The 16739-nt window shown below is 47.0% G+C and overlaps 1 protein-coding gene across 1 annotated transcript in view; it reads right to left on the reverse strand.

Annotated features, from left to right (window-relative positions):
- Nucleotides 1-16096, reverse strand: part of antxr2a (ANTXR cell adhesion molecule 2a) — a gene marked incomplete at both ends in the record, with an annotated part of 62891 nt that extends 46795 nt beyond the window's left edge. Inside the window, 10 exons of the mRNA XM_084439592.1 lie at nt 5091-5160; nt 7033-7128; nt 7268-7328; nt 8541-8621; nt 9067-9135; nt 9364-9468; nt 10302-10383; nt 10522-10593; nt 13080-13151; nt 15966-16096. Of these exons, the coding sequence (XP_084295718.1) occupies nt 5091-5160; nt 7033-7128; nt 7268-7328; nt 8541-8621; nt 9067-9135; nt 9364-9468; nt 10302-10383; nt 10522-10593; nt 13080-13151; nt 15966-16096 (839 nt within the window). The remainder of the gene's footprint in view (nt 1-5090; nt 5161-7032; nt 7129-7267; nt 7329-8540; nt 8622-9066; nt 9136-9363; nt 9469-10301; nt 10384-10521; nt 10594-13079; nt 13152-15965) is intronic.
- Nucleotides 16097-16739: the final 643 nt, after the last annotated feature.

Here is a 16739-nt window from a genome sequence, read left to right on the forward strand (position 1 = left end):
GAGAATTAAGCAGGGAAAAGATGCTACGGTTACAGAAGTAGGTCATGTTTCACTTTGACTTTTTAATCTGCGACCGGCAGCTCTATAGCCCGCTCTGTCAGTCGGTCGGTCCACAAACGTCCAACGCTGCTGTTGTCCACGCCACAGCTACCCCACAGCTGCTACTAGTCCACTAATTAGACAAGAGAAGATTCTGCCTGATTGATTGATTGATTGGTTGATTGCTTGATTATACTTTATTGTCACCGTAAGGAAACTTGTCTTGGGCACGAGATCGACAACGCTTGTCGTCTATCTATAGCTTATATGTGGTCAGCTATTTCAAATTGTTCCATTTATTTCCACTTACAATATTTATCAAATGGACTGTGTGACTATGTATAAAACAATGCATTAGTGTTTTTTTTTAATGGATTTCGGAATGTTAGTATAAAGAGCTATTTGCGCTGGACAAACATTTGGGATTTGGGATAAACACACGAGGCGCAGATACGCCCTCCCGAAGCTGTGGTGAGAGACCCAGACGAGGCCCAGATACGCCCTCCCGAAGCCGTGGTGAGAGACCCAGACGAGGCCCAGATACGCCCTCCCGAAGCCGTGGTGAGAGACTCAGACGAGGCCCAGATACGCCCTCCCGAAGCCGTGGTGAGAGACCCAGATACGTCCTCCCGAAGCCGGGGTGAGACACCCAGACAAGGCCCAGATACGTCCTCCCGAAGCCGTGGTGAGAGACCCAGACAAGGCCCAGATACGCCCTCCCGAAGCCGTGGTGAGAGACCCAGACGAGGCCCAGATACGCCCTCCCGAAGCCGTGGTGAGAGACCCAGACGAGGCCCAGATACGCCCTCCCGAAGCCGTGGTGAGAGACCCAGACGAGGCCCAGATACGCCCTCCCGAAGCCGTGGTGAGAGACCCAGATACGCCCTCCCGAAGCCGGGGTGAGAGACCCAGATACGCCCTCCCGAAGCCGGGGTGAGAGACCCAGATATGTCCTCCCGAAGCCGTGGTGAGAGACCCAGACGAGGACTCTCCCAACGAGGAGGAGAGCAGCAGCAGAAGTTAAGGAGTACAACGTGTCCCCGAAATCAAAACCAGGCAAATTATTTATCCGTCATGTCGCTCTCTGTCCCTCCTCGCAACGTTAACGCTTTAAAAGACAGTAAGTGACAGGCGAGAGAGAGTTCCAGCTGCTCGGTCGGTCAGGGATTTACGTCGGGGTGAATCTGAGATGAGAGGATGGGTTGGAGGGGCCGAGGATCACTCAGAACTCCTGAAAAGAGTGACGTTCCTGTCCCAGGGAACCTTCTAGCTCTGCTCCTTCTGTCACGGGAGATATGGAAGCCCGACATGGAAACTTTCTCTCCCTTCCAACACACACACACACACACACACACACACACACACACACACACACACACACACACACACACACAGTCTAAAAAGCTCCGTTGTGACGTTAAGCGGTGGTGATGCGATACAGCTGGAGAGGCTGACATCGGTGTCACTAATGGCTTTCAAACTTTCGCCTAAAGACGTGAAAAGTGAGCGGAGTGAATAATTCAGGGCCGAGCATATGTGAGGACCGTCGGTCGGAGTCCAGACATCGTTCCTCGGCAGACGTGTGCGTGGCAGAGGACGGGACGGGAAGTGGGAAACTTTTCTCCGAGAGAGCGGTCATGTGACCAACACCGCGGGCCTGATTTATAAAACCTCGCTCGGGATTCGCGTACTAAGGGTTGCGGACATCCTTAAGTTCCAAAAGGTACGCACAACGATTTTCTGATTAAGGAAGTGCGCACGCATGTCCCACGCCGGTCCCCATTATAAATCTCAATCAACGCTAAACTTGGCGCACCTGAGCGCGCGTTTTGTCCCACCCTCTTAACGCCCATGAATGCCTATACATGGTCAGCGGCCTCCAATTCACAGAAATGGATACAGCCCAAATCTAACATGACGGCGAACGTGGCAGCAAAGAAGCGAAAAAAGAGCCAAGATAGCCACAGTAGATAGAGAGATAGATAGATAGATAGATAGATAGATAGATAGATAGATAGATAGATAGATAGATAGATAGATAGATAGATAGATAGATAGATAGATAGATACTGTAGATAGATATATATATATATAGATAGATAGATAGATAGAAAGATAGATAGATAGATAGTCTCTTGCACATCCTGTTTTCGAGCGTCAGGACGACGGGTTAAAGAACTTAAACTGGGCCGTTTACACGTTGGCTCAAAGAGACGAACATCCATACGGACCAACCCAGGACGACCCGCCAGGTCCGAGAGCGCTCCTCTCTCTCTCTCGCCGGAGCAGATGGCGCCACGGCGAAGGCGGCGGAGCTACGGGATTGGCCGCTTGATTATTGATGAGCCCTGGCGGTACCTGGGCGTCGGCCCGGCCCCTCGGCCATCATTAGGCCTCCGTCCGCGGTTGTGAAAACACCAGGTGAGGACATGCCGGCGCCAGAGCACAGCCACTTAACCTCGCCATCGGCACCACTCTGGGGGCGGGGGGGTTCCCTAATGGGGGGGTAAGATGGAGGGGTGGGGGGGGGGGGGGCAACAGAGCCTGACGACGCAGCTGTCGCTACATGCAGATGATGCCCGCGTTCCAGGAGCCGCATCACTGGGACGATGGGCGGGGGCATTCCTGCACCACCCGCCCCCCCCAGAACCAGACCCCCCAGACCCAGACCCAGACCCCCCAGAACCAGACCAGGTCCCCCCAGAACCAGACCCTCCAGACCCAGAACCAGACCCCCCAGAACCAGACCAGGTCCCCCCAGAACCAGACCCCCCAGACCCAGAACCAGACCCCCCAGACCCAGAACCAGACCCCCCAGACCCAGACCCAGACCTCCCAGATCCAGACCTCCCAGAACCAGGCCCCCCAGACCCCTCAGACCCAGACCCAGACCCCCCAGACCCAGGCGGGCGCCGACCGTCCTGCTGAGGCCCGGGCTCCCGTGGTCTCAGCGTTTCCGTAGCGATGTCTGGGATGTGCTCACAAACGCTTCTCCCGTCTGAAGACACAGAACATCGAGACCAGACCTTCCTGGACCGGACCAGACTGGACCTTCCTGGACCAGACCAGACCTTCCTGGACCAGACCAGACTGGACCTTCCTGGACCAGACCAGACCTTCCTGGACCGGACCAGACTGGACCTTCCTGGACCAGACCGGACCTTCCTGGACCGGACCAGACTGGACCTTCCTGGACCAGACCGGACCTTCCTGGACCAGACAAGACCGGACCTTCCTGGACCGGACCAGACCAGACCTTCCTGGACCGGACCAGACCGGACCTTCCTGGACCAGACCGGACCAGACCTTCCCCTACGATGCTTCCAGAACACTTCCCCCTCCCACTGGGTCGGTTGCTGTTCGCCCACGCTGGCGCCAGGAAACGGAGCGCACCCACCCCCCCCCCTGCCCCCGCTCCCTCCCCCGGCGTCGGTGGCGGAGCGAAAGCCGACAGATGGACGGAGACGGAACTTTCCGGGCCCCGGCGTGATGTGCAGGTGGTCCGGGGGGCGCGGGGATTGTCGGCGCGTGGTGAATTATTTAAACGGGGGGGGGGGGGGAAGCGTGGAAAAGGGAACGGGCGCATCTGTCACACATCCCGTCTGAAGCCCCTCCCCCCTTCGCCAGATGCCTTGACTCGCCGCTCCTCTGTACCGCAGAACTACTCAACGGGTCAAGATGGCCGTCGAGAGCCAGGACGTCATTAAGCCAGGCTTTTCAAAATGGAGGCCGCGTATCAGTTCACGTTCTTGTCCAAGGCCTCTGGTCGTGGTTACTGGGGGCTCGGTGGTTTTGGTTATATATGGATCTATATATATTATATATGGTTTTATATATGGTTTCAGGTGCCAGCAGAGAAGAGACTGGGGATGAACTGTATCCAGATGGTGTTTTATGCGCATTCTCCAATCACACGTTTGAAGTCGGCCTGTGACGCTGTCAATCTATTTTCAACTTGAATAGCGAAGTACAGAGGTGCAAAACATGTTATCGCCAGCGGTTTGGATTAAAGATGAAGGGATTATCTGAGGTAGTGTTGATGCAGGATTGGGATTAGATCAACTCGCTCTAAACCTCGTCGTCTACCTTAATCCCAGTGAGCGGCTGGCTACCTGTCGGACCTCCAGGACCTTCTCCCGAGCGTAATCCGACTCTTTCAGATTGGACTGTCGTCGGAGAGGAGGTTTTAGCGATCAATCTGTTGTGCTTTGGGATTAAAATCACTGATGTTGGAGGAGCAGCCCTCCCAATGGAAAAATACCAAGGAGCAGCAATGACTTTGACACATGCATACTGTACATGTCCAGTACACTAAACATGGCCTCCATTTGGACTGCTCGGTACCAATGTACTGTAATAACCAGCTACAGTACTGCGTCCTTTTCAGAACTTTTAAACCACCTCAGTTGACCCACATGATCCAACGCAACACTTAGAAAACTGGATGATCGGCCAAATATAAATATGCATCGTCCTGCACATCAATAATTCATAATGGCATGAAATATGCATTAGGCATGTATACGCATGTTAAAAGGACATGCTACACGCATGCATGTCTTATTGGTGAGTATAAGTGAGTGAACGCCAACTACAACCCAAGACCAACAGCATCACAACGGCGCGTGTACCGCATCACCACTTCCTGAGTGGGAACGTGTACCACATCACCACTTCCTGTGTGGGAACGTGTACCACATCACCACTTCCTGTGTGGGAACTTACCATGACCCTGGCTGCATTCTGAATCGCATACTTCTACTTTTTACTACAGGTACGTAATACAGCTGCCCCTAGAAAGTACGTACTTTGCACGCAGTATGCATCCAATTGGGTCAAACCACTTTGTCAAAACATTGCGCCTTGAAATTTGCCCACACCTGTCACAGTCCAGAATAGCCAGGAAAGTCTACTGGCGTGAATACTGCAAAATACCACCGGATGTAGCAGGACATCCTGGTATTTTTGCCATACTGCATTTGGCATACTATGCATCCTTTTCTGGCGTACTATCTAGTATGTAAGTATGCGGTTCTTCCGCGAGTACTTACTGGCCGACGTCGTAGAGCACCGGGGCGGGGCACAGCAGGTAGTCGTTGCGCACGGCGCTCGGCTTGCTACCTGCAAAAGAACAAGACGCAACAAGAGTGAGCTCTCTGCCCACGCTGCCCCCCGCTGGCCTGGAGGAGGAGATGGAATTAGAGACCAGTTTTTAAAATCCTCCCTAAAAACCTCCTTTTCTCCCTGGCGTTTAACCAGTCTGTGCTCAAGCCTTGTTCATGTTCAATGTCTGTATTGTTTTGCTGTAATTTCCTTGTTTTGTTGAGAAATGTTTTTACCCAGGAACCACCTTTGTAGAGCACTTTGGTCGACTGCTGTCGTTTTAAACGTGTTTTATAAATACATTTTGATTTGATTTGAATTAACATGTTTCCAGATGCAGAACAGGCCACCGTTTATCATAGGGTGGATAGGGGGGCGTGGCAGAGTCCTAGCGCGCGGGATTCCAACGTGTGTGTGTGTGTGTGTGTGTGTGTACATAACTACACACGTGTTTGTGCGTGCGCAGTATGCCTCACACATGACAGTACCAGGCGACCGCAGGTCCAGACGGAATCCTCATCCGCTCTCTGAGGTCGCGTGGATCCAAGACTTTTTCTTTGTTAGTCTGACGCCGGGGACAACGGAAGCATCTGCTCCCCATACGTGGCGTATGTTTCATGCTTGTGATCATAATGTCCATAATTATACGGTGGCCTCCTGTTAAAAAAGGTCTTTGGAGAACACATGCACACAATAAAAAAGGCCATGTGGGAATGGTCCCCAAGTGGGAGACTTCATAAAGGACGCGGCTAAAAATGACCAGCAGGAAGACATCTGCTAATGGCCACTTTCCTGATTCCCTTTAAAAAAAAAACACACACACGCCAAAAAAACGGTCAACTATTTTAGTCGAAGGAGCTAACTTCAGAGTGAAGATTGGCAGCCGTCGGCTTCAACCAAATGGCTTCCTACAGCTGAATGAACGCTTGAAAAGACGAGCCACATCCAGCTTCCTTCCTGAAAAGATTCTATTTCTCGACGGAACAGACTAGGGAATCAAAATAAGATGGCGAGTGACCCACAGTCCTGCTGTGATCACATCCTGGCATCTTGTTTACATCTGCAGAGTTGAGATGGCAGAGAGAAGATAGGGGGTAAAACCAGTGTGATATTGCATGGCATACCGCCAGGGTTGGGAGTACAGTGGTTTCATCACTTCCTCTGCCAGATTGTGTCATTGCCTTGTTTTTTTGATCACTACTAATGCCGGGCTCACACTACAGGATATTTAAAATCCTAACCAATTTCGAAATCGGGTTACATCACGTACATAAGGAGAATCTTAACAGATATTCTTCTTGCGCATCTCAAACAAGCACACACAGCAAGATTTGAAAATAACGGCTCATCACACACTACAGGATCTTATCGTGCCCGAGGGAGCAACGAACCACTGGTCTCGCCGTCTCACTTGTAAAGTCGGGACGTAATAATCTTAAATATCAAACATGTTTGATATTATCGGGGCCGCCCCGATGGGTCTGCGAGCCGATCGGGAGGTAAGATTGGCTTTGTAAACCCCTCACATTACAAGATCATCTGGACCGATCATCGGCCCCGACCAACGTTCCAGACCAGATTTCTCCTCCGATTGTCGGGAGGGGTGAATCGGGGATAAATCGGCCCAAAAATCCTGTAATCTGAGCCCGGAATAAGTCATACAAGTACATACAGTTGATAGGATTTAATACAGACATTTGGCTGAATTATATCTTTATATAAAAACAATGTAGAGGGTGATATCTGAGATGCCCATTGCCAAGGCTCTAGAGCTTTTCAAGACCTGCCCCGACCAGGAAAAAGTCGACCACGAACAGGAAAATCTAGCCAGGAAACTCTCCTGTTCCGGGGTCAGAACACTGCAGCTGGGCAGGAAGGTAAAGGACTTACTGATGGTCTGCTGGTTGACTATGAAGGTGCAGACGACCCCTTCGTTGGACCGTCCCAGGGTGAAGCCGTTTCCTCGGAGGACGATGTCGAAGGACTCTGCGCCGTGTAAACAAACATGATGGAGGAGATAGTGAGGGCCGCTTAACGCTGACATAAATACACTGGATGGGTGGGACTACTGATAACGCAACACAAACCTAAACACACACACACACACAAACACACACACACTCACCGTTCACGCACACGCTGGAGGGCTCCACGGTCAGGATCTCCGTGCACGATTGCTTTAATATCTGCACACACACACAAAAAACAAGAAGAAGAAGAAGAAATGTGACGAGTCGCCGTCGTCCGCCCGTCAATAAACACATCCGGTCGGGCCGTTATCACCGCGGCGAAGTCGGAAAACAGATTAGGTCCAACACCTGAGAAACGTCCGGCGTTTGATCTGGGCCCGGCGCCAGCGAGGGGGAGGGGGGGGGGCGGAGCGTCGGCGTTACGGAGCGCGGGAGAAAGAACCCATGTCAGCCTTTATGGGAAAATTATGCAAGACTATTACATTCCTGGGTTCTATTAAAAACCCCGCGTGTACATTATCATATAAAGAGGCCTATGTGAGCCCACTGTCACACCGCTGCACTATCTTCTATCATCCAATAAATCAACAAAGGACAAAGTATGCAAATCCCCGTACACAATCGGTAAAAAGGACCATATTAACCGCTATATACCACGCTTGGACCTTTCATTTGACGTTGGGAAAAACTTCAATCTGAAGTTGAGGGAACATTTACAGTGGGTTTATTAAATCTGATAGTTTGATATGGAATCGTTAAAGGCGTGTGTGTGTGGGGGGGGGGGGGTGAGGGGGGGGCTGGAGGATCTGCTCTTCTTCTCTATTTCTCTGTCTAATTACTGACCAGTGGTCTGGTCTTGGTGAGCTGGTCGTCTTCCTGGGCTCCCATGGCTTCAGTATTTATAGGCTTCGGAGGCTGTCGCCCAGCTACTGGGGCGGCTGTAGCTCAGTTGGTAGAGCGGGTCGTTCAGTGATCGAAGGGTCAGCGGTTCGAATCCCAGCTTCGACTGTCCACATGTCGAAGTGTCCTTGAGCAAGACACCTAACCCTAAATTGCTCCCAATGAGCAGGTTAGCACCTTGCATGGCAGCTGCCGCCATTGGTGTGTGAATGTGTGTGTGAATGGGTGAATGAGAGGCCATTGTAAAGCGCTTTGAGTGCCGCTAAGGTGGTAAAGCGCTATATAAGTGCAGTCCATTTACCTTTTCCTACCCCACCCACAAACCCTGAGACTGAAGCAGACTGAATTGAACTTGGCAGACGACACTTTCCCTCGTTGCTACGGTAGTTCGTAGCAGACTCATGATGCAGAAGTTAAGCAGTGGTCATCTGGTCTTTTTCTAATGAAAGTTTTACTTACAGTTGGTCAACTGAAAATATTAAGGTGCACTTAAATGGATGAATGAGAGTGCGTCTTTGACAAACTTACTGAGTTCACAATGCCTTTGAGTGCATGGAAGCCGCCTTTGACAGGGAACACTTGATCTTTGGTGTCAGCGACTTTGGCGAGCTGTGGATAAGAAAAGCCCACACAAACACATCAGCAGTGACTTATCTGTTTTCTAACTGCTGTTCCCTTTAAATCCAACTGGACATGGTGACCTTCCATGTTCTGAAGGTGTACATGCAGGTTAAAAGCAGAGAGAAAGTGTGTGCGGGAGTATGTCATTTATCATTTGAAACTTTTAAGGGGATTTACTAAAAAATAAATAAATAAATAAATAAAATAAAAATAAAAAGGCAGATTAAAAACTGAGAAAAAGTGTGTGCGGGAGTATGTCATTTTTCATTTGGTACATGACCTGGACATGAAGAGAAGGCAGACAGTAGTGTTACTGGATAATTGGTCAACTCTCCGCTCAATCACACGCGACATACAGCCGATATCACCTATAGATCACCTATAGATCACCTATAGATCACCTATAGCCCTGCGCACCTCTGTGGGTTCTTACCTGCGCCTCGTCAAAGTCTTTCACACCAACACAGTAAACTCTGGCGCCGTAGTGACGTGCTTTATCAGCCTGCAAAACACAGAGAAACGGTTACTAGAGAAACCACGAGGTACACAGAGAAACGGTTACTAGAGAAACCACGAGGTACACAGAGAAACGGTTACTAGAGAAACCACGAGGTACACAGAGAAACGGTTACTAGAGAAACCACGAGGTACCGTTCTCTTCCTCCGCTACACATTTAGCATTTCAGCTCATCAATCAAACCGTAGGAGGATTCTGGGATTGGAAGCTCACCTCGTCTACGGTGAGTTTGTGAATGTAGATCTCCAGCTTCCCATCGGTCAGCGCCAGGAGGATGCTGGACGACTTGGTGGTTTGGGCTTTGATTTGCTCCGTTGCCTTTGTTCAGAATCAGAATCGGTTCATACATAAGAGACGGACGGGAATAGAGTCATTAGCCAAGCATATACATCATCTATTACATCATCTATGTCATCATCTATTACATCATCTATTACATCATCTATTACATCATCTATAACATCATCTATTACATCATCTATTACATCATCTATAACATCATCTATTACATCATCTATTACATCATCTATTACATCATCTATTACATCATCTATTACATCATCTATTACACCCTCTGGAATATGTAGAGAGTGGGTCGTATGCCCACCTCCCTTGTTCTCTGTAAAGCGCATTGTGTTGCGCAAAGTGCAACTCATAAAAGGTCATATAAAACGAAATGCCAAAAAAAAAAACATTTAAAAGAAAATGCAGGGAAAATAAAACACAGGAATAAAAGTTACAGTGCAGTGTATGAATGAATAATTATTTGATTTAATAAAAGAAAAGTCTTCAGAGGCTACAGTGAAGGTGCTACATGGTGTTCCAGGTTTGACCAGGATGGAGTGTGAATCAGTACATTCTCCTTTGTACCTCTTTCAATTAAGCTAAATTAAGGATAGATCTATGAGACACTTTATTTTGTATGTGTATACAATATACATAGTGAGTTCTGTGTGATACTGTACGAGGGGGGGGGTTAGGCACTGTACATGTGTTGCTGTGAATGTATTGTGAATGTTTTGTTCTATTTATGTGTATATGTCGCTGTTACGCCACGACCCTTGTATGCCCGAGACAAATGTCTCCCTTGGGAGACAAATCAATTCTTCTAATCGAAACCAGTGGGAGCTGGAGGGGGCGGAGCGCCGTACCTTTCTAATCCCCTCGTGCATGAAGGTGTCACCTGCCGGACGCACGGCCCGGAGCCTCTCGAGCCCCTCCGCTATTTTACCGCTTGAAAAACAGGGAGAAATGAAGAGACATTCACTGACATGTTTCAGGGGGTTTGTGAGAACTCTGCTATAGCATTATAGCATTTTAGCATTTTAGCTATTTAGCGAAGCTCAATCCGAGGCTTTGTGGGTAGCCTACCTGTCCCCGGTGAGAGGTAACAGGACCTCCGCCTGGGCCGAGAACACGATGAAGGACACTCTCATACTGGGGCTAGGAAACAGGAAACAGGAAACAGAAACATTGAGTTAGAAGCAGGGAGAGGAAATGCATGTGTGCCTAAAGTAGCTCACACAGACAACAAGACAATCAACTTTCAAATCAACTTTTATTTATATAGCACCTTTCGTACACAAAAGCAATTCAAAGTGCTTTGACAATAGAGAAAAAATAAATAAACAAACAAGGTACAACATAAAAATGAACACAATAATACAACAATACTACAATATAGAAAAGAATAATGAATACAATATGAAGGGGACAGGGTTTACGGGAATGCAAGGATAAAAAGATACGTCTTCAGTTTACTTTTAAAAGTACAGTCTGTGGGGCCCTCAGATCCTCTGGCACAAACAATAGGCTCTTTGCACAAGCTCCACTACTTCCTGAAATTCTACAGGTATATTTCCTGTCCTATACTATTGATGGAAGTGATTAATCAGGTGTGATCAGGTGTGCCGCACATCTGATTAATCACTTCCATCCAATAGTATAGGACAGGAAATAAGGATGCCTGTAGAATTTCAGGAAGTAGTGGAGCTTGTGCAAAGAGCCTATACACTAACGCTACCCACAGAAGAGGGGCCAACACACCATGTGCTCTGGATGATTTAAATTGGCTCTATAAAAATGTGTGATCTGATCAATGATTCTTATATAACCGTAAAAAAACAAAACAACAACCATAAACAGATATTCACAAAATTGTATTAATGACACCTTGTAATAGAATGAGACTCAGGGGAAGAAAATGTTTGCTTTTTTTTTTTTTTTTTTTTTTTAGAAGAGGGGTCGTGAATAAGTCATACAGTACATACTGTAGGCAGGAAACAGATTGTCATGGGGATGATTCACGCGCAAGCAGACACACACACACAAAACACACACACACACACACCCTGTTGCACTGCACAATATATTTTTGTAGCTGTCACTTTTGGAGCGTGTGAATAAGCAAGGGGACACTCAAATGTGTTAGTTCCCAGACTGACAGAATGTGGACATTAGGTTTTTGTCACCGGACATTACGAACTCTCGAATGCTGGCAGTATTTCGCAAACATATCTGTATGTGGGAACAAGCATTCAGATACAGAAGTTAAAAATGTCTAGCAAACTGAAGCCGCCTTTATGAACTGTGTGAAATGTTCTTGCAAGAATATTGGTAGAGAAATTACCAAAAAAGTAAATAACCTTTTATCTCTGCAAAAATAATCTTCACTTATATTTTAGCACATTTCTGCACTTTGATATTCAGCTCAGAACGATTCACACAGCAACTCCACTTGCTAATTGATTAGTTGAGAACATGGCCCTTCTACGAACTTATTCAACTTAAAAAATCAAGCAAATGATTTATCCGACTAATAAGAGAGAAGTTTCCTAGCGTGGCCCTCGGTGAAGCGCGGCCCCCGCAGCATAAGGAGAGGTGCTGCTGTTTATCACCCACATGAAACATGGCCTCGTCACCGTCCGCCCCCGCAGTGACAGAGAAGTCTCTTCGCCACACGGTCGGACTTGGCGTGCGAGAACATCCGTGTGGATCACGTCTTTTCTACAGAATCCACTTTTCAGAGTCTGACTTACAACTTCTTTCGAGGGCATTAATTCATAAAAGAGAACTTGGACGAGAAACTATTCTGTTAAAATGGAATGAGAGTTAAGTGAATAGAATCTGTTGAACATGTTGTACACATGGTTTCCGTTATACAATATACTGCACAGTAAAGTTACTGGATGTTTCTTGACATCTTGGGTTATGACTTGCACATCACTTAATGCAATATTGGTTAAATTCTTGGTTGGGAGAAATTAAGATTTGCTTTTAATCCACCACAACGAGCCGGCGACGCCAGGGAAGTCTCGTCCAGCATGGAGCTCCACATGGAGGAGCAGAAGCGCTGGTGGTAAACACAACGGCCGTGTGGTAGCAGATTGTCATCGCCTTCTTGTGTTCCCCTGCCGTACTGTCGACGCTCTGCCTCCCAGACACTCTACGGAGAGAGGGGGGGGGGGGGTGTGTGGCTCTGGACCCACCTCCCCCGCCGGTACAAATGGCCGTTCTCACAGCACAGAAGACTGATCCTTCTCTGCCACCCACTCCCTCCTGGTGCCTTTGCTATTTTCTTCAACAAACCGCTTCATCCTGGCTGGGTCGCTAACCGTCTGTACTGGCACCGACCATTGAGTCAAGTGTTGCTCAAAATTCACTCAGAATTTGGTTGTTTTTTTCTTGATCTGAGGCATCTAGCATCGGGTGGACACATCGGCGTTCGCTACAATACTTTGTAAAATGGGGATGGAATATCTATTGGCTTGTAGAGTAGATGCATTGATCACTCTCCCCCAAAGATACTGTACAGGGGCCCAAAGATACTGTACAGGGGCCCAAAGATACTGTACAGGGGCCCAGTACGTTAAGCAACGTTGTAGGACCACATATTTTTTTGTAAGTGATATTAATAGCAACATACTCACCTCACAAATCGTTCGGTGAGATTCTTCACAAAGGCATAAATCTCCCCCCAATCATTGAACACGCTTCCAGACCTGAAACAGAGAGACAAGTCATGATGCTGACTAGGGTCTGTGACTAAGCTCACATGTACAGCCTGTCTCCAATCTATCACAGCGTATGGTTAACTCTTAAAGCTACTTTGGTCATGATAAAATCAGCACTGTGTTTTAAGAACCACACTTCCCACAATTCCCCACTCACTCGCTGTAATGATGGGAAAAAATATGATAACAAACGTGCGTGGAGCAGACTGGATTGGAAGATTGTAGCTACTTCAATGGACTTTCTGGAAGGATGGCTTCAATGCAGGTAAATACCGGTCTTCTTTCTTTTATGTGCAGGTAGATAAATTTGCGGGGAAAAGTATTTGTTGTCTTCCTGAGAGGGCTGGGTTAAAAAAAAACGATTAATCGATTCTGAATCGATTCTTAATCAAATGATTCAGAATCGATTCATGAATCCCAAAATCGATCTTTTATTTAATGAATGAATGAATGAATAAATGAAGGAATGAATAGTTCATTCATTCATTCAATGATTCATTCATTCATTCATTTTTGGAAAACAGTATCGATACCCAGCCGTTTAGGCCTGTTGATGTGTTGCATAACTTGGCAGTCATGTAATTAAGGTTACAGCTAAAAACAAAAAATTGATTCTGAACCTTGTGAATCGGAATCAAATCGATTCTTGAAATTCGAATCGATACCCAGCCCTACTTCCTGATATTGTGACACGCAAAACGCGTCACTTCCGCTTCCACCACAAGATTTCCCGCCAGTGTACTAGCCAGTACACCGAAACTCTAAAATAATAAACTCACAGGGTCTCATGCACTCTCATGTCATGAAAACGATTTTTGGGGTCTTGCTAAGGCCAATTCATAAACTAATAGCAAGTAAAAGTGAATATTGAACTATAAAAAAGTGATCTCATTGAGCGTGCCTTTAAGCATGCTGTTAATTGAGCATTGTGGAAGTCAGCAGGTCATTCAGACCAACGCTCTGCACTGTGATGAAAGACAAGCACACTTGCTTTGAGCCTCAGTATGAGTCACAGAACTCCTGAACTAGACACACAATATGACCTCTGCCTGTCAAAAGAGTGACCTGTGCTCGGGGGGCTGTGTTATGGTACTTAGCCTGACCACATGCAGACATATAACCCATTCTTGTCAGATCAAAAATCAACGTACACAAATCTAAGTCAGATTCACTTCAAAATAAACAAATAAACAACTTTAATGATCAAAATACCGACTACGCATTTCACTATTACTATCAGGGAAGGACAAAGGATGTTGGGAGAGTCAGATCGCTTGGCCGGCCTCACCTCTCTATAAGTCAAAGTGACCAATATGAACACTGTGTGTAAAGTTTGCCCTTGATGAAACGACAGAGAGGTAATTAAACCAATAATTACAATTCAATGTATGTGCAGAGGACATAAAACAGGAGAGTTAAGACCATTAGGAGTCCCATCTTTCACACGGCTCCTCCCCTCCCCCACGGCCACAGACAAGGTCGATGTCTCCGACCAGGACTGGAGGAGACTGGGCCTCGCAAGGTTGGAACAAGGTCCTCTGTACTTCCACAATATTGTAATTAGTCTGCCTGAACAGGCATAGTTGGTTATTATCTGGGTTGTGGTTATTATAGTGGGTTTTGGCTATTCGACTTGATGGAGTACTGAGTATTGATACATATCAAATACTTATCAATAAGGTATCAATACTTGTGGCCCCTCTGCATGTGGTCAATATTATATCAGAAACATCCAGGTCGAAGGTGATAAAACAATCATTATGAGTCAACTTTCAAATGAGGGGCCTGTAACAACGGATGGTTTGATTGGCCGTTGGCAAAGCCGAATAGCCTGGATAGGGCCACGTGGTTTACCACTGTACAAAGACCTACTTGTCGTTGTGCCAACAGTATCGCTGTCATCATCCTGTCATTTTACAATTCACGTAGGGGAGGAGGCTTGAATCTGGGGCAGGAAGTGCAGAAACTCGACAGCCTCAGAAAATGTGCATCTTTCCAAGTTGGGGGAGAGAAATGCTTTAGAACTTTTGCTGGCTTCCTGTTAAAACATTGCATGCAACACAATCTAAATGCAGCCGAAGGTTTCTGGAGAACTTGAAATAAATATCCATTAGGGGGAAGTAATCAATCTCCATCAGGGGAAGGTAGGCTAATCAATGTCATAGGATGTTAGATTATATTATGCTTTGTTTGTTTGTCAGGTGATCTTCAGAATCACTAACGTGGAGGTCTGTGCATAGGCTACAGCAGATTAATAAAGGTTAAAAAATTAAAATGAAGGCTATTTAATATGGCATACATGAATTCAGAGGCGTACAGACATTATCCATCTCTGCCCTGAGCTGAACTTAACAACCTCGTCACCATCTCAGTGATGATTCAGATCCAGATCTCTATTTGATGCAACAGTGTTCAGTCATAGTGAAATGTTTCTGCTCTGTGATGTTCTCAAATACAAGTCTAATGAACTGAGTTATAGGCCTGATGTACCAGCCAGACTAGCCCGGACTAAGGGCTGTCTATAATGACATGCTTTTTGTTTTAATGCTTTTAATTTGTCCTGCCTTTTGTTTTAAATGTCTATAATGTCTTGCTTTTTGTTTTAATGCTTTTAATGTCTCATGTAAAGCACCTTGAATTGCCTTATGGCTGAAATGTGCTATATAAATAAACTTGCCTTGCCTTGCCTAAGGCCACATTATACTTCTTTAACAATAAAAGAGTCCCGTTAGCATCAGTGTGACTGTATCCATTCAAGAATCGACCAGTAAGAAACTATGTAGCCTATTTTGGGAGACGTACCTGTCCAGAACAAAGTACAGGTCATACGCTCCGTGACAGGAGGCTTCCTCTGCCCGGCCGGACGATGCGAGCAGAGCGGTCAGGAGGACCACAGCGACTCCACAGGTCCACTGGCTCTTCAGGGGAAACATTGTCGAGATGGACAACTTCTCTAACATATTGTGTCAATACAACGAAGTAAACCTTTCGCGGATGTTATAACAGTCCGATTTGTAAAAGAAAAACAAAACAAACCAAAACATTCGCCTAGTGTGTGAGATGGTATCTGCTGGTAGAGAGACACCGCGCACTACTGGTGGAAAGCATGTCAAAGTTTGAACACAACAAAAGTTCCTCTTTGTGAGACAGGAAATCACACAGCTGACGTCAACGAGCGTTTCTTCATGCTCCCGATTCACTAATACACCCCCTGAACTAGCCGACAGCAGTTCTCAGAAGAAGGTGAGGTCATGAAATAGTCCCCCACGCCAGAAGCAAAGCACACACACACTTCCACCAAAGTTTACTTGGAGAGGAGCGCGCCGCGCATGCGTGAGTCTGGCCCAGATGTGGTGGAGGCTGGATGTGATGTGGGTGCGGTATGGGTGCGGTATGGGTGCGGTATGGGTGCGGTGAGGTCAACGGTCACAGCGGCGGTATCTTGTCGAGCTGTTAGACTCTCATCATTTATTTTAGTCACAGATTGCTCGGTATTTGATTTAAAACGACATGGTCTCTGTTGCTGGGTATTCTTTTAAAGTGAATGCCCCAAAAATCAGTTTTAGGGTGGAGGAG

Source organism: Borostomias antarcticus (genome assembly GCF_949987555.1).
Source record: "Borostomias antarcticus genome assembly, chromosome: 6".
Classification (NCBI taxonomy): Eukaryota; Metazoa; Chordata; class Actinopteri; order Stomiiformes; family Stomiidae; genus Borostomias; species Borostomias antarcticus.